The sequence below is a fragment of the Hydra vulgaris genome, chromosome 03 (genome assembly GCF_038396675.1).
Source record: "Hydra vulgaris chromosome 03, alternate assembly HydraT2T_AEP".
NCBI classification, from domain to species: Eukaryota; Metazoa; Cnidaria; class Hydrozoa; order Anthoathecata; family Hydridae; genus Hydra; species Hydra vulgaris.
In genome coordinates, this window is record NC_088922.1 from 15,853,311 (window position 1) to 15,873,253 (window position 19,943).

The window sequence follows — 19,943 nt, forward strand, 5'->3', positions numbered from 1 at the left end:
TTTTTATAGAACAAACGCTCTTGATTTTAAAATACTGTTTTTTAAGGGGCATCTAAAATGCTTAAATAGCCTTAGGCTCCCTCAATTTAACCCGTTTCCCATTGGTTACCTTTAGCACTTTTTTTTTCACATTCAAAGTTCTATATTTTTGACTTTATCAGTCATTTTATTACTCTTTACATTTAAGGAATTTTTTATTTTGAAAAAATTTGACAAAATGCATATATTTACACAGGAAAAAAAAAAGATTCATAAGTAATTAACAATTGATACATAAACCCACCGTAAATAAAATCAAACATTAAACAAAAATATCAAACAATAGTGAAGTACTCTGACAAATTGATCGTAACCCTAACCCTCTAATGCGCTTACCCTTAAATTTTTTTTTTAATTTTGTTATTTAAGTGCCCCAAGAAGACCTAACGGTCTTGTCACAGAGCACCTCGGAAGTGCATTTAACTAGGAAGTTCACGCCTCTTCCTTACTATGAAGCGAAAATATGTCCAGAGTTCTTTTCGAACCTAAATCTCCTGCTTATAAAGCAAGCGCTATAACCATTGCACCACGGCCGCAAGTTAGGGCCTGTGAGATCAAATTTTTGTAACACGTGCTAGCACGGTGATGATAATGATGAGGATAATAAAAAAACTTATGATGACAAATCACACACCAATTATAAGTTGAAATAAGTGTATTTAGGCGTGCCCGAATAAGTCCATTCAAAAAATGGAGTTTTAGTCGGAAATTTAGTTACACCTTTTTTAAATGAAAAAATGTTAAAAATTGCATTTAAAAACGTTTAAATAAAACTAATATTGAAATAAAATATTTACGTTTAAAATAATATATGTAAAAACTTTTATTTACATTAACAATAGTTAAAAAAAAATTTTTGACTAACGCTCCGTTAAGTCTAGCGGAGAGTGAAGATTACGACCACAGATTTGCTCATTCAGGAATTTTAATAAACATTAATTTTGTTGTGTTGAAAAATTTATTACTTTCTCTTACCAACCCATTAAGTTTCGCTTTTTATAGTAGTAGAAATGTTGTACAACAGCAGCGTTTTTGTTGTACAACAATCGTTGCCTAAATTGATTAGATTCTATTTCCGCAACCTTTGTTTTGCAACGTAAACTTTGTCGTAAAACCAACGTTATAAAATTAACGTTAACCAAGTAAATGTTTCCATTATGAAACATTATTGCTGTACAACTGTTGTACGACATTTCTCTAACTATTGGAAATCAAGCTTTAGGCTTGGTTTACATTTGTTGCAGAAATGTCGTACAACAGTTGCACAACAGTTTTGTTTTAAAATGAAACATTTTCTTGCGTAAGTCGCACAACTTCTGTTGTGTTATGATGAAACTTGCACAACTTTTGTTATATAGCAAATTTTATTTTGTAAAACAATTGTTGCGAAAATAGAAATAATTCAATTTCTTATGGTACAGCAAAGTCATCCATTTGTTTTATGCTTCTTCAACAATAGGACACCAACTTTTCACGTAGCTATGTTTTCTTAAAAAACCTCAAAACAGTTGAATTTTTTGTACTACACTATAAATTATAATTTGATTCACTGCAAAATTAACTCTCAATTCACAGGCGCAGCATTTGAGACTTAAATTAGGAAGTCGCAGCGTTTGTTGGGTCGTAATTTTTTTAGCGCCAAAGAAATTATAACGCCTTGGTAGGAAGAGCCTAATTAATTTCCAGTCATATGTGACGGAAAATGAATTCAAAGTTTATATTTGGAAAGTTTTATTAGTACATAATTGGAATACATTTGTTAATAATTTGTTTTTTAATCTTTTATAATTAAAAAGGAAAGCGAGTTACGTCATATGAAAAAATGCCTCATTTATTCCAGGTTTTTAAAAACCTATAAAATAACCAAAAAAATAATTACATCTATACAATCGATTATACTTGTTTGGCCAGTGTTAAAACAACTTCAATTTAAACCTTACTTTCATAATAAAGATGAAGCACGTTTGGATTTTGCTTGTTGCAGCGTATATAATGAGGATTGCAGGTAAAAAAAATTTCTCTTTATTTTATAACTTACGCGATGCATTTAAAAGACGTCTGAATAAAGTGTATATTTTGAATGCCAAACTTGACGTTTTTGAAATTTAAAAGCACAAAGGGCAAGACAAATACCTAAAGTGTTTACAAAGATTGGTGCTTGTTTTATCCTAACTTAAAAATGACTTCCAAGTTGTTTAAAGAATTTAATAAGTTAGGTGTTTAATGCTGACGAAAAGCTAAAATAACCTCTTGTTAGCCATTTATGCATATTGTTTGCTATTCGGTAAGACATTTTGTTTGAGAATAAAAAAAACAGGCAAACATTTTAAACACATAAGATTGTTTCACCAACTTTTTAACATTTGTCCCATTGCGTGCTAAGTATTTTATTGATAGTTTTTCTTTTCCCTGATCTTGGTATGACATTTAACTGATTTCTTATATAAATACATATCACCAGCTCGGAATACAAATATTGTATCGAAAATTTATTAAAGCTTTATATAAATACGTAATTACTTGGTTTATGTTGGGGGAGTGGGGAGAAGTGGGACGCGGGAGAAGTAGGACAGCCTGAAATTTCTGATAAGGAGTGGTGCCTAAATACTGTTATTTAATGTAAACAATAAAATTACTTCCCCTCTATTTAGCAGAAATTGCTTTGTTTCCCTGCGTGCGCTAGAAGCCCTAATTTTAAAATGTACCTTAAAAAGAGTTTACATTAGAGTGAAGCGGGACAGAAAAAAGAAATATTTATGCCCCGCTTCTTCCCATCGCCATTTAATTTTTTCGATTGGTGAAAGCTCTTGAATATTTTTATGTCGATTTGGTGATTTTATGATTTTATCAGTTTCTATTTAATAATTTGTGTTAAAACGTTATTTTAAATTTGTTTCTCCCACTTCTAGTCACACTCGTCCCACTTTACTCCGATGGCACGGTTTCTCTAAAAGCAAAAATTTATATACTTAGTTATAATTTGCTGGAAACCTAGAGGGATTGAAATTTTTCTTTTTTGTTTTCTATATTTTTTATTTATTTAGGAGACACACAACCATCAGTTACGTCCTTAGAAACTTTGAAAACTACTCCAAGCTGTAAGAAGTTTTTAAAAATATTTCTGTATATATGCGAATTTTTAAAATTAATATGCGAAGCAACATCCATTAAAATTATCAACTTAAGGCCCTTAAGTTGCTAATTTTAAAGAACGTTATTGGTTCTGGAAAATTTGAACAACTCAAAAAACGTTGTAAATGTTTTGCACATATATAAAAATACTCTTATTGTGTACCTTGAGTTTCGGATTTTTATTGCTGCTTTTATTTTGGTCTTTATAAATACTTTTTATGAAATAAAAATAGTAATAATAATAGTAATGATAATAATAATAGAAAATTAATAATAATAATAATAATAATAATATAAATAATAATAGCAATAACAATAATAAATAGCAAGAATAAAAATACTATTATATTACGTCAGGCGAATACAAAAATCAACCAACAGGAACACCTATTCCAACTCCTAAGTGTAAGTTATTTTTATTTAAACTTTTTTTTTTACATATATTTTTATTTTTCTTTACAAGTATTACTTTTATGCTTTGTGTTATCTAATAAATATTATTATTGTAATTTAAATAATATAACTATGGAAAATTGATGTGCTTGAAACTTAGGTGCAGGATTTGATACTTGTCGAACGTTTACTGGGTGGCTAAATGGAACCTTTACTCACCCATTTGATGACCACTCGTTTGTAACATGCATACCAAACGATAGTGCTGATGGTGGTACATTTACATGTGGAACTTGTTATCCCCCACTTTTCTATTCTGAAAAGTGCAGCTCATGCGAGTGGAATAACGATGGTACTTATATTTTCAAATAGTTGTTATTTTGTGTGTGCAATTTTATTTGGAAAAAAATTGGCAACCTAACAAAGCAAATTTTTTGTAATTTATAAGACTTAAAGCTCAAAAAATATGAAAAAATGAAGAAAAATATGAAAATATGAAAAATATTATCTCACTTTTTAGGTTTCTAAAACTAAACTTAATATTTATAGAATAATAATCAGTAGAACAAAATGAACTCAAATTAAATCTATTTAGTGAGTTTTAATTTTTTTTTACAGGAAAATAGTTATTACATTTTTTTTTTGATACTACATTTGATCGATGATCGAGAATAAAGCATACATGTTGATACTACATTTGTCGAGAATAAAACATACATGTTGATGGGTAAAAGAAGTTATTTTAAGAAAAGCAACCAATAATAACAATAAAAAATAAGGAAAGGTGTAAAATTAAAAAAACAACCGTTAAGAACAATTAAAAGGATAAGATCGTTGTCATAACTACTTCATTATATCCTTTTAATTTTAGTTTTTCCCATGTCTTACTCAAGTTCAAGACATCTTTAATATACATTTCTTAATTTCATTTTCTTTTTTTTTTAGAAATAAAATTGTTTTCCAACAATAATACAAACTTTTTCATCAATTTAAAATTGTTTTTTTAAGTATATTAGTTCTTTGTTAAGATTTTACTTTTATAAAAAGTGTTTAATGTTGTTTGATATTGCTGTTTAATTGATTGCTTAATATTGTTGTATTGAGGTCTTAGTAAACGTAAAAAACCAAAGAAAGGCGTGCATTTGGACGTAGAAAATATTAACTATTTTTTTGAAACTGTTTTTTTTTAACGAAAAATCATAAATTTAAAAAATTGTCCTAAAAACAAAGTCATTTTTTTTTAACCAAAATTACTTATTTTGAACCGCTTATTGCTTTATTAACAGAAACTTCGATAATCTGAGCGCTTCAGATGCGTTTTGATGTTATTGTTGTGTAAAAATATTTTGCTTTGCTGCAATTAATTAGTTGCCCTGCAATATTTTAGTTGCAATATTTTGTTGCGTTGTATTACTTAAAATTATATTTTACTTTGAAATAATTTTTTTTATTATTATTCAGATAGCTTAAACGATTGTTCTACAACAATAAAACCTGGGGTTGTTCCTACAACCGATTGTAAGTTGTTTTTTTTTAATTTTATCATTATTATTTTACTATTGTTATATATATATATATATATATATATATATATATATATATATATATATATATATATATATATATATATATATATATATATATATATATATTAAGAATAGTTAAAATACTTTTTGCTTCTAGATAAAACCAATTTTTGCGATTCTAAACCAAAAAGCCAAAACTACGAAGACCCTGTGAATCCTAGTTATTACTATGCATGCGTTGCCAAAATCACTTACCACATGTGGTGCGGAAGTAATTTACTGTACTACAATTCAACCTGTGACGCATGTTTATCAAAACAATAGAAAATAAACTTTTAAATACTAACTGTTCCAGGGTTGTTTTTTTTAATATGCATCGCAGTATAAAACGAAAAAGGAAAACGGTTCGCCTAATGCAAAAATAATTGTTGCTTAATTATGGTCATCTAAAAACGTTGTTTGGTTACGTATGCGCCATTTAAAACTTTAGAGCTTTCAAAGTTACGATGGCTCTTTTTAATTACAGTAAAAATATATGATTGACCACAATCGAGTCTTTCTTGCGGCAACTGTTTTTTCATTAATAGACGATATTTAGTCTGACTTTTTTTTCCCGTGAACCTTGGGAAGTCAGACGATAAAACTTTGGTTTTTGAGCTAAAGCATTTTACAATCTACCGGAACAATCGTGTTTGTGCGGCTTTACTCTGATGTTTTAAAAAAACAATGGAATTTTGCGTAGTTTTATTTTCTAGCCTTTTAAATTAATTTAAATTTGTTTTAAATTAAGATTTTACTGTTGTGTTTCAATAATAATAAAAATAGATGTCTTAGATTAGGAAATAAACTAAATTTTATTCAACTTCTGCGATAGCGGGATGGGGATGGGGAAATAATTCGATGAACGGAGTTGGAATGGGGACAAAAACCGTCCCCATGTCACTCTCTCCTGGAAAGATTTTAGTACTTTTTAGTTTTAATGGAAATAAAATATAAATTTTTTAAAAATAATTAAATAAATTGAATAATTAAACAATTAAATAATTTTATAAAAATAACTCAATGAAGTTACTAGGTGTTCTTCTTGACGAAATATCACATGGATAAACCACTTAAAATTAATCGAAAATAAAATTTCTAAAAATATTGGCATACTTTATAAGGTAAAACCTTATCTTAATCAAACTTGCTTAAAATATATCTACTTCTCTTTTATTCATTGTTATCTCAATTATGCTAACATTGCTTAGTGCACACCAATAAAAAAAAACTATTTAACAAACAAAAACATGCCATAAGAATAATATCCAACGCAGACCGTCTCTCTCATTCACGACCACTATTTATTAATTTAAAAATCTTAAATGTTTACCAAATAAATATATATCATCATTTATTATTTTTTATGTATAAAATCAATAACGATACCAAATATTTTTAAAACGCTATTTAAAAAAATACAGCACAAATACCTTACTAGACATGCAAACAATAATTATGTTCAAGGTAAAAATCACTTTGAAGCCACCAAGTTTTCTATCACAGCTAGAGGCCCACAACTATGGAGTAAAGTAATTAGAAATGACATAAAAACGCTTGCAAACATAAATATTTTTAAATCATTTAAATTTCTAAAAGAAATAATTTTAATTAATCAAAACATGAAGGACTTCTTCTAGAGCTTATTTGTTGGCCTTTAAAATATTGTGTAGTATATTTTCATTTTATTTGCAAAGGTTTAAAAACTTAGTTCACTAAAAAACTTATTTTTTATATTCTATTTTCTTTTTATGAAAAACTTAAGGTCTTGCTATAGAAGTTTAAATTCTTTTCATTATATTTCCTAATTAAGAATTCTTAATCGCAATAACTAAAAACATTTATATATAGTTTCGAATATCTTTTATGTTTGTTTGTTTCTTTTTTATTTTTGCTTTGTGTTCAATTATATTTGAAAATAAGTTTTAGAATTTATTATCTTTATTTTTTTGTCTTTTTTTGTTTGTTTGTTTGTCTGTTTTTTTGTTTTTTTGTTGTTTGTTTTTGTTTTGTTTTTTTTGTTTCTTTTTTTTAAAAAAAAAAATTTTCTTTCTTTTTTTTCTTTTTATATTTGATAACATTTTTAATGACAAGATTTGATAGCTATATTATTTACGGATTATGGGAGCTTGGTGATAAGACTATTTTGTCTTCTTCTTGCCCCCGCCATGTGTATATTTTACCAATACGAGAGTTGTAATTATTTTAAACGGCAAACTTATAACTAAAAAAAAAAAAAGTAACCTCAAGCAGGAATTAATGCAAGAATGGTGCGAATATTTATTACATATTTCGATTGCAAAAAAACACTGTGTAAACAAAATATTTTCAGAAAACTATCTTGAGTCTTAAGCTTAGGATCTCTGTTAAACTTTAATTTAAAGGATTATACTTCTCAAGCATTTAGCAACATAGCCAAATGTTAACTAAATTTTTTAAATTTTGAAACCCTATAAACAGTCCTACGCACCCGTACAAAACTGTCCTACGCACCTTTTTCGAAAACCTACGAACATCCCTAGGCACTCGTTTTTTTTCGAAATTTTGAAAATAACGGGTGCGTAGAACTGTTTTTGAAACTGTACTTCTTTATTTTATATTTTTTATTTCTCATTTATAGAATTAAAACTTGCAGAAAATATATAAACTTTCAAACCTGAGACTCTGTTTGCAACCCTTTACAATTTATTGTTAAGTATTTACTGCATAGCATGACCACGAGTGACCATGATATTTACTACATAGCATGACCACTAGCTGATGCCAATTAATAATATCAATCTGACGTGTTATTTTAAACTGCTGTATGTTATCACTTCTCATCTTTTTTTCAATTAGAGTGATAAATCCAAGTGCTTTAAGTTTATCTTTGTATGGTGGTTTTGATATTTTTTCAGTAGAGTGGCAGTTTTGATATTGAAAAAATTAATCTTGTAGTTTTTTTTTAAACGCGTTCTAAAACCTGAACATCTCCCACTTGATATGGTGGTTCAAGCTTTTTGGTAAGAATTTAATGTCTCTCAAATTGTACCATTCTACGGTCTTCTTAGAACAACGACAAAAAGCAAGATCAGGCCAGAACCAACAGGGGACATTGTGTCTTCAAGAAAATGGCAAAAGTCTAGCTTGAAAGAATTTTGAACAAAAGTGTAAAATTTTGGCCCTGGGAGCTGTTTAAAGTTGCACTCAATATATGTTTCGTCATCTATAATTATGCAAACATTAAATTTTGAAAGCATTTAGTCATAAAGATTTCGAACTCTAGTTTTAGCAGTCAGTGATTGCTTATTTAATCGGTTTGCACAAAATGCAATTGTTTGCTGGCGCGAAATGCAGCATTTTTTTTTTAATTTATTTATCACAGCTAATGAAATCTAATGAAAAAAAAAAGAAAAAATTCAAAGTAAGAAACTTTTTGTTTATAACTCTAAATTAATGTTTTTATTATACAATAAAAAGAAGCAAACTGTTAGTGGCACGTGAAACCATTTGAGGATTCATCAAGTAAGACAAAGAGTCACTGTCATCTCAGGTTGTTTTTTTTTTTTGTATCTAGATTACTCAATGCTCACTTTTTTACAGTTAAACTTAAATTTATTAAATAAGACAAAGAGTCACTGTCATCTCTGGTTTTTTTGTTTTTTTTTTTCTTTTTTTCTAGATTACTCAATGCTCACTTTTTTACAGTTAAATTTAAATTTATTAAATAAGAAAAAGAGTCACTGTCATCTACGGTTTTTTTTTTTTTTTTTTTTTTTTTTTCTAGATTACTCAATGCTCACTTTTTTACAGTTAAATTTAAATTTATTAAATAAAAAAAAAATTAAAAAAACTTCTTTTTTTCTTCTTAATTTAGCTTTTAGGATGTGTAAAAAACGATTAAATAACATTTTTTCTTCGCACGTTAGAACGCTAAGATTTTAAAAATAGCTTTAGCATTTGTTTTGATTAAAATAATAGTGTCTATTTGCACGTTTTTTACTTGCGAAAACACTATTTACTTATAGTCTATTTGCACGTTTTTTCGTGCGAAAAGACTTTATTTACTTATAGTCTATAGGCACGTTTATTAAAAAAAAGGAAAAAATCTATCCAATTCAATGAAAACTGAAAGGCATAAAATTTGTTATGTTTAGTTTTTAAATTTTAAATTTATCCAGCGCAGTGCACAGTGATTTAGAAACACTTAAAATTTGGCCAAAATACAGTTTTTTGAGTGGCGCAATTTAAATAATGTTATTAGCTAACTATTTTCTACAGTTTCTTATGATTTTAACGGTATAAAAAAATAAGTAGTGAAATAAAAGATTCAAATGTTAATTTATGTTTGAAAGTGACCGAAAACAGCTTTTTTTTAACAATAAAATTTTATCGTTTTTAAATCTTGATTTTCTCCCTAAATACAAAACCTTTCAATTAATTTTCTATATATACAAAGATAATAGATAACTTTATCTTAAATTATGAAAATATTTGAAATATGTATTTATACAGGTTGTAAAAATTTTAAAAATGCGATTGTAACGAGTTTAAACTGATTTTTATAGTGCTAGGACTTTTTACCTCAGACTTCCTTCGCGAAGCTGTTTCTTTTTTTAAAGAGAGTTTGTATCATTCTATAAGAAACTAAAAAAGTTAGCTGCCCCAACTTGCCCCATTTCGAAATAATGTGGTTTTGAAAAGCTCATTTTATAAAAAAATTAGCGACGTAAAAGCTAATACGACGTAATATATATATATATATAAATATATATATATATATATATATATATATATATATATATATATATATAGATATATATATATATATATATATATATATATTCACATTAAAAAGTTTTGTTCAGAAATTTCAGAAAAAAACTCTTAAAACATTTAAAAAGTTAAAGTTAAACATTTAAAAAGTTAAAGGTAATTTACGTCGTATTAGTTTTTACGTCCCTAATTTTTTTATAAAATGAGCTTTTTAAAACCACGTTATTTCGAAATGGGGCAAGTTGGGGCAGCTAACTTTTTTAGTTTATTATAGAATGATACAAACTCTCTTTAAAAAAAGAAACAGCTTCGCGAAGGAAGTCTAAGGTAAAAAGTCCTAGCACTATAAAAATCAGTTTAAACTCGTTACAACTGCATTTTTAAAATGCATTTCTTACAAACTGTATAAATACATATTTCAAATATTTTCATAATTTAAGATAAAGTTATCTATTATTTTTGTATATATAGAAAATTAAATTGAAAGGTTTTGTATTTAGGGAGAAAATCAAGATTTAAAAATCATAAAATTTTATTGATAAAAAAAAGCTGTTTTCGGTCACTTTCAAACATAAATTAACGTTTGAATCTTTTATTTCACTACCTTTTTTTTATACCGTTAAAATCATAAGAAACTGTAGAAAATAGTTAGCTAATAACATTATTTAAATTGCGCCACTCAAAAAGCTGTATTTTGGCCAAATTTTCAGTGTTTCTAAATCACTGTGCAGTGAAGTGAACATTCGTTAACAAACTATTTTGGGATAGACTCAGAGTAGTGTAAATAGATCGATAAGAGTTGGTTTGGAAAGGCAATCTTTTAACTAAAAAAAATTTCTTCTCAAAATTTATTTTATTTATTGACACCTAATTTTTTTTTCTAAAGAATGAAAATCTAGTTATACTGTAGTTTTAACTTAAATTTAAGTAACTTAAATTGTAAATTATTATTTTTTGTTAATATTCATTATAAAAAACCTCAATTTTTTATAACAAGCGAATAGACTATAATAAGTTATAGTCTATTTGCACGCTAGTGGGAATAAATTCACCCTAAAAAAATATTCACAAGCTGATAACGTAACAAGATGTTACCTAAATTATGTAAAAAGGTATACAAAACAACAGTTCCTATCAAGTTAACTTAATATTGAACGTAAATTGCATACCTAACATCTGGTGCAATATCTGTCCGCTTTCTCTATACTATCTCTTTAACTCAACTTCTTCTGACTTTCACTCAATGATCCTTTATTCTTCTTCGGGTTATAATGTTCTTTAGTGAGCTGAACTCGTCTTCACAGGCCTTGGTATCTGGCCTCTATATGGCAATTAGCCGGAGGAGGATAAAGCACAGTACCAAAAAATATTTACAAACACATTAATTAAAAACATGGTAATTAGTTGTAACTGTTTAATTGTATAATTGCACATTCTAATATCTAGTGCAATATCTTTCCGCTATCTGTATTCTATCTTTCTAACTCGACTTTGCGGGCCTTGGTATGTAGCCCCATACCACCTTGGTATGTGGTCTCATAAGGAGAATAAATTGCAATACTAAATAATATTTACGAATTAAAACTAATAATATTTACGAATTAAAACTGTATTAATTTTATGCAATTTTCTTTTGTGTAAATGTTACAGATATTAATTAGCTTTTGTAGGCCAGAGAGGGTGGAACTAAGAAGTATAATGTCATCAGCATATGCTACAACACCCGTGTAGTTTCCATTTATTGATGTTCCTACGACACTTTCATTTTGTAAGGTTTCTAGTAGGTTTTGAGTGTAAAGATTGTACAAATGAGGCGAGAGAATCGATCCCTGTCTCACTCCTTGCGTTAGATAGAATAGAGTTGATTTGCAACCTAGATAAGACACAGAAGCACTACTCTCCCTGTATAATGACGATATTGTATTAACAATATACAGTGGTAATTTTTTATTATTGTACAGTTTCTCAAAAAGAATGTCCCAGTTGCAGCTGTCAAAAGCTTTTTCAGCATCAAGGGAACAGAGATAAACAGGTGAGTTGTTGTTGTTGTAGTGTTTAATTGTTTCACTAATAACAAATTCGGCGTGTAGGGTTGAGCTATTTTTGGTGAAAACGAATTGAAGAGGATGAGCTTCTTTTAGATCTGGACAGATTATTAGGATTATATATTCGATTAGTTTTGTGAAGATTGGAATGATGCTGATATTAAGACCACGTAAAAAAGGTCTTTTTAAATATAAGTAGTAGTTTTTTTTAATTTTTATTGTAATTAGTCAACTATTTTATTACTTTGGCCATTATCACATTTGCTACGCCACTGGCAAATAAAATTAAAAATATATTTTTCAATTAATTTAAAAAGGTTTTTTCAATTAACAAAAAAACACTACTTTGCTTTAAATGAGCTTTGTATGTTTATTGGCAATTCTTGCTCGTATCGTTGACCATAATAGAACAGCAAGATCCACACAACCAATCGTCACATGATTCGCAACGCATCCATAATTGTCGTTGAGTTGTAATTTATCTCCAAAAAAAATGTCAAAAGCTTGATATTTTTTAGAACTCAAAGAACTGTAGTTAGTTTTGTAGTTAAATATGTTTTTTTATTCAAATAAAACACAATGGTGTGTATCCATTATAAAATTGTCAAAATTTACTGGTAAATTTACAGGTAAAGTTACCGGTAAATTTTACATTCGCAACACTTATCAACATTTCACAATATTACTGCTTATTGTCTCCTTCGCTGTTTATCCGTGAATGACCAAAGTTCGAGTATTTCAAAATTTCATTAATTTTTATAAAAAAATATAGTTAATTTTCAAAAGTTAATAATTTTTTTTTATAAATATAATTAATTTGGTGATTCTTAATAATACTAAGATTAAATATGATCATTTATTTTAATAATATGCTTAATTTAGATTTTAATAGTATGCATTTTTAAAAAATATTTCATCAGGTTGCATATAAAAATCATTATTTTTTTTAAAGATTCATATTTACGAACTAATTACAAATATTATTTGAGAAAAAAAAGTTTGTAAAACCTGAGTTTTGCATGCTTTTTTTATATTTTTTCTTAAATGACCGAATTTACATGGTGACCAAACTTAGGCGATATTACGATATTTATTTTTTAAAATAAAGTAAAATTGATTGCTGCATGAAGTTTTCAACCATTAGTTAGGTATAAAACATTTATACTTATAGCATTTTAGCATTTAATTCTAAACTATTTCATTTAGTTATCAGTTAAAACTCGTATTTACCAACTTACGAAAAAGCGTGTTTCGGACTGATGAAGGAAGAATAATTCAAATGCAAAATGCAGTCATTGCGTAATATTTCCAAAGAAGTTGGATGTGGAGCTACAGTTTAAAGAATTGTGACTAAATTTTTGCCTGATAATTTAATTAGCAGAAAATCGGGGTTCGGAAAAATGCCCTTTTGTCCCCTGGTGTATCCTCGTTCCCGCTCACCATTTTTTGGTAACCGCCACATTAGGCCTGCATTTACAGAGCCGTGGCTAAGCTCCCCAACACCACCAATTGGGCGGGAGTAACTAATTTAGTGGGCTGTTTGGAAACTTTTTTTTTTCTAATACCTAGTGGAAAAAGTTTTAAGAATTTGGGGCCCTAATGGCAGGTTTTGGGTGGGGGAGCCTGTGTCACATGTCATAAAAAAAAAAGTAAAAAAATTTAATTCCATCCAGAAACGAATTGATCTAAAAGAAAAAAAATTCATCCCTATTAATCATAGTAATTTAAAATAGATGTTCGGAACAATGAATACTGAAGAGGGAAAACATTAATTATGGTTCAGAGCGAATCAACAGATCATAAAACAAGTCAATCAATATTTTAAACATTAAAAATTTCAAAGTTGCTCATTAACAACATAACAATAATACGGGAAAAGTATACAAAGTTTCTTGGAGTTCAAATAGACAAAAACTTATCATAAAGATATCGCATTGGCACATTGAATCCAAAATATAGGTATTTTATGGGAAGGGGTAAAGAGACCGGGGGGACCACTTTTTTTTAATGGACATTTTTTTTGAGAAAATTTTTGATACACAAGACTTTTTTTAAAAATCTACGATTGTGCTCCCCCACTTCGAAACCCTTGTCGTCGGCCCTAGTAACATTAAAAAAACAACTTATAATTTGGAAAACATAACTTATAATTTGGAAAAATAAAAATTAGTTATTATACCAAAATTTCTATTAAAGTTTGTATAAATATTTCATTAATGTATTTTTATCAATCTGTTACGTAATAATTTTGAACACTTTTTTTTTTCACGATAAAAAAATGTATTTATATATATGATAAAACTGATGAAAAAAAGAAATAAATTTAGCATGAACATTCCTTATATTTATGAGGTTAGTATTTTCAACGTACTTTGAAAAGAATCATTTTTACAAATGATTATATTTATTATCAAGTATTTGCTTTTAATCGCTTCTTAAAATACTTAAATACTTTTTTTGAAAAAAAATTTTGTTTTTAACATTGTATATATTTGACCGATATTTCTATTTTTATCAAGTATGTTTTTATCTTTTCATTTAACGTTCTAGCGGTTCTCGATGACAAGATTCTACTTTTTTTTTTACGAGTCTCCCATTCTTTATATTAGGAAACAATAACAAATTTTAGTAGTGATGTAATATATATGTATGTATGTATATATATATATATATATATATATATATATATATATATATATATATATATATATATATATATATATACACATACATATATATATATACGGTGGCGTCGCTTATGCTGGTGTCACCCAGTGCAGTTACCCCTCTAAACTTTCACTAACAGGGCTGACGACGCAGGTTTCGAATTTTAAAAGAAAAAGGATTTTTAGAATAAGAGTTGGGGCATTCAATATACAATCTTTTGATTTTGAATAAAAGAATAAAAAACGAAAGATTTTTATGTGAAACGAAGAAATAGCAGAGTTATTGATAGTATATCGAAAAATCAAAACCTGAAAACTATTGGTCAAGTCAAACGCAAAAATAAATTAACACGAGCATGAGCAGTTCTGTTATATTTGTATTTCGTTCATTGTCAGATTGTCACTCGGTGCCGCCCGCACCCCAAAAGACCAAGGGAAATTGTTCGATTTAAGGAATGTTTGACTAAAGCGAATTCCCAATATATTAAACTTTGACTGATAAAAAATATTAGTTCGAGTTAAGGTGATTTTCCTTTATTCAATGCTAAAGTATATACTTTAAATTTACATCATTATTCTAATGTCTCTATGAAAGAAGTTGCGTATTGTAATCCAGCAGTATAGTCAAAAGATAACATTTGAAAAAACTTAATGACTTCCGTATTATTTGTTTATAAAATCGCGTCTTAAAGGTAGCGGTATTTAGAAATTCATTAAAATAATTGTTTATTTAAAAGTTTTATCATGATGTATCTTTTAACAATTTTATTTTAGTATAATTTTACGTCAAATAACGATCTATACTAATCAGAGCTAAATTCAATGAAAAAAATCATTAGGTTACAGTTATTTATGATTTATATGAAATGACTTCTTTTTTAGAAAAATTTTAATTAAATAAAGGTCAGTGTCTTTAATTTCCATACAAAAAGTTCGAGTTATCAGAAGAAACTTGCTGAAAGGGGACGAAAAAATAGTTTGACTTGACGATGTTCGATTTAACCGGAGAATCTTTATAGAATTGATTAGACGATTTTAAGGAACTGAATTAAACAGTTCGAGATAATAAAAGTTCGACTTACCGAGAATTAACTGTATATACATACATATGTATATTGTACCTAAATATACATAATGATTTTTATCGTAACCACAGGAGAGGGAATGAGGGGGAGGGAAAAAGCGTGCCACACCCCCCTCACTTTTTTCTAAAGGACCTCTTTTGTTTTTTGACGTATGTGCCCTCCCACTTCGAAACCCTTTTTTCGGCCCTGAACCCAGTGGGCACGGTACGTTTTTAAAACATTTTTAAAACGTTTTTTAGACGTTTTTATAAGGTTTAAACCTAATAGAAACGTCTAAAAAACGTTTTAAAAACGTACTGTGCCCACTGGGAATTATTTTAACTGTAAAACGAATTTTTTACTGAACATTAAACAGATAGGAAAAAAAAAAACCCCACGAAAATGATTTTTTCTGTCAAAAAAAATACGATAGTCCGCTTGCTTCCAAGAAACTTTTCAAATTCTCTAAAAACCACATTTCATCAATTGCATAAAAAGTAAAAGTTCTTTAAAAGGTCCTATTGCATTGGAAATATAAAGTCATATCGTCAGCCCGGAATACAAGTGTCGTATTCGACATTTTTGAAAAAAATGACTTATATATGCGAACTATCTATTTTTTGTGGACTTATTTTTAAAAAAATTATCCAATAGCTCAATTATAATTTTTTCCAGCATATTTCAGTAGGTCATTTGTCGTAAATGAACTTTTCATATGAAACGCTCGAGTTACATTTGCTCTACTTATCGTAGACCAATAGTAGCGTTCTATTTGCTCACGTGACTTTAGATTAATACGTATATTCGTTCACTTGTTTATTTTTAAACATTTGTTTTTTGAAAAAAAAGTAATGCATTCCATTTGTTTTTTAATATTGAATTGTTTTTTTTTCTTTGAATTGAATTGAAATGTTCAGTAAATAAAAATTATTACCCGTAATCAAAAGAACTAAACAGTATTTATAAATATATCGTTTTTTTGTTAAGATAAGTAACAAATATGGAATATTTTATAACAAATATTGAGTATTTTATGGCTTGTGATGCTGATAATCCGATACCAATAGTATTGGAGCCTAACCACCAAATGGAAGAAGAAACATCTAGATATGTAGTGGAAGACCCTACTAATTCATCTTTTTCTTCAACTATCGTTTCTCCTAACAATGAAAAGTAAATATAAAATACTTGTGTACATAGATTTGATTACAATACGTCTTGTGCTCGAATAGTTTTAAAGAGATCATTATTTTTACATTCAAAATAAGTTCTTAAAATTTCTTTTTATCATTATTACTTTTTATTTATTTATTTTTACATCAACTGTATTTATGCATTGTTTTTTAATAATATTCTAAATTATAGTTTTAATAACAATAATTTTTCTACTTTTAATAGGCAGTTTAACGAATAGTTTCCAATACAATAGATTTATTGTTACTTTAATAAGTGGAAAATAAATGTCAGAAAAAGCAAAGGCGGTGTGGCGAGGCCTACATAGATAGAAATGGTCAAGAGAAACAAGAGAGAAAAGTAGGAGAAGCTTGTTCTTCAGTGTGTAAACTAAAATGTTTTGAAGTTTTTAGTGCTAATGAGAGAGTTGAAATCCATTCTTATTTCTTGAACTTAAGTGACACTAAAAAACTTAACTTTTATACTCAAAATATAGAAAGGTGGGATTGTAAAAGAAAAAGTAAAAGTTTAGGAATTGGTAAACATAAGAAGTGTGTTTATAAATATCATTTTGAAAAGAACGATGTTAGAGGCAGAGTTTGTAAGTTATTTTTTCTAAAAACATTAGATATCAGTGAAAGAAGAATTTACTATAATTTTGATAACGTGGTAAATAAAGTAAGTGGACTACCAAGGTTCCCGAAGAAAGGAAAAATGGTTTGTAGAAAAGCTCCTAATCAAATCTTAGATAAGATCAGAGAACATATAAATAGTTTTCAAACAGTTGATCACACTATTGCAGAGAGAATACTAACAAAAAATATTTAGAGACGTTATTAAGTACAATTAAAATGTACAGGTTGTTTACACAAACTTACCCAGAGTTCAATGTAAAAAAAGATGTTTATTATTCAACTTTTAATACAGAGTTTAATTTGGCATTTCATAAAACCAAAGAAAGATTTGTGTGATTTATGTCAAAAGTATAAAAACAAAGAAGATGATCAAAAAATACTGCAGCATAGAGAGAGTAAGCAATTAACTAGAAAAGAAAGAAAATGTGACCTAGCTAAAGTTGCAAATGGAGAATACAAAACCACAGCAGTTATAACTTTTGATTTAGAAAAAGTATTTCCCCTTCCAATTGCTAATATTTCTGGATTCTATTATAAAAGAAAATTAAATTGTTATAATTTCACAGCCCACTGTTCATTGAAAAACAAAACTTATTGTGCACTTTGGAATGAATCTATGGCTGGTAGAGGCGCAAATGAACTTGCAAGTTGTCTGTATAAACTATTAAAGTTAATTATTCAAGACTGTCCTAATATATCAATTAATAAAATTGTTTTGTGGTCTGATTCATGTGTTCCCCACAATAAGAACTTAATTGTGTCTATGGCAATAAAAAATTTTCAAAATAAAAGCAGAATACCACTCATTGAACAGAAGTATAGTGAACCTGGTCATAGTTCAGTACAGAGTATTGACACTGCGCATAGTGTGATTGAGAAAAAATTAAGACATTTTGAGATTTACAGTCCTCCTACCTTATTCAAGTTACTGTCATCTATTGAAAAAACTTCTGGAGTAGAGTTGAAAGTCATACAAATGTACAAAGATGACTTCAAAAACTTCAAATTTGCTTCCAAATCTTTATATTTCCATAAAGTGCCTTTTGCAAAGGTAAAACTAATGTGTCATGAAAAACATCTACCTTTTCATATTAAATTCAAAAAATCGTTCTCTGGTCCGTTAATTGAAGAAAGATTGGTAAAAGGTACCGATCAGAGAAAGAATAAACAAATACTTAAAGTTCTGAAAGAATCTCCTCCATTAAAAACTGATTCAACACGTTTTTTGCTCTCAGATAAAAAAATTAATGACCTTAAGTCAATGATAAAATATTTTGATGGTGATGATCTTGAATTTTATAATACTCTTTTTAAGTCACAAAGTCTGAACAATTAAATATAACACTTTGTAAAATGTTTTAATAAACGTATATATTTATTTCTTTATTGTAAAAAAAAAAAAGTTCAATAATGGAAGTGGTTGTTAAATTTCAACATGTAATTAAATTTACATAAAAAGATTTTGTACTTTAAACTTTGAATGCAAATTTCTCAATTTAAACAGTGTTGTATACAACACCTGTATTCCGGGCTGACGAAAGTCTGAACAATTAAATATATCACTTTGTAAAATGTTTTAATAAACGTATATATTTATTTCTTTATTGTAAAAAAAAGGAACAATAATAAAAATGGTTGTTTTTTATATTTAAGGTTTAAGCTATTTATTTCATTTTTCACAGACAAATTAAAAGATGTGTGATAAATTAGTTATTTTATTTTTAATTATTCGAAAATAAATAATATTAATAAAAATGGCTTAATGTAAAAAAAAAAGTATAAGAAGCTTATTAATTTCTATATAAGAAGCTTGAAAATTAAAAACTGTATAATTCTGAATATAATGCCGATAAATTGGTTACCGAGAAAGAATTAAAGGAAAAAAATGCGAAGGACAGTGAAAATAAAATTACACTAAAATTATAAGCCATTGTTAGTTAAAACATAAAAAAATTTAACCTTAATTCACCTACTATCAAATTAATTGCATCTATGACAATTGTATTCCGACAAAATGTTCTGATTTCGAAATGCATTTGTTGTATTTGAAAAACAGTGCTCTTAGTACGGGAAAAGTTTTTATTTTTTTAACTATTTAAACAACAACTTATATTGATTTTAGTCAACCTTGTTAAATTTCAACATGTAACTAAATTTACATAAAGAGATTTTGTACTTTAAACTTTGAATGCAAATATCTCAATTTAAACACAGTGTTGTATACGATACTTGTATTCCGGGCTGACGATATATAAATCGCAATATAATAAAAATAATTCATTTTAATATATTGCCATATATGTAAAAATAAATTTTGATTTATTGAAATATTAGGTAATTATTAAACAAATATTACAATATAAGTAAAAATGTTATTATATGTTCAAATAAATAAAACAAATTAGAAATCAATTCAAAATCAAAATTAATTTAATTATTTATTGTTTCGAATGTAATATTTTAGGGCACTAAAATT

General features: G+C 27.4%; 1 protein-coding gene across 1 annotated transcript; it reads left to right on the forward strand.

Annotated features, from left to right (window-relative positions):
- The first annotated feature begins 1,937 nt into the window (after window positions 1-1,937).
- On the forward strand, window positions 1,938-5,464 carry LOC101234775 (uncharacterized). Its single transcript, XM_065791905.1, has 6 exons — window positions 1,938-2,044; window positions 3,084-3,137; window positions 3,529-3,576; window positions 3,725-3,916; window positions 5,026-5,082; window positions 5,248-5,464. The coding sequence occupies exons 1-6, from the start codon at window positions 1,993-1,995 to the stop codon at window positions 5,412-5,414; spliced, it is 570 nt and encodes a 189-aa protein (XP_065647977.1). The 5' UTR covers window positions 1,938-1,992; the 3' UTR covers window positions 5,415-5,464.
- The last annotated feature ends 14,479 nt before the right edge of the window (window positions 5,465-19,943 follow it).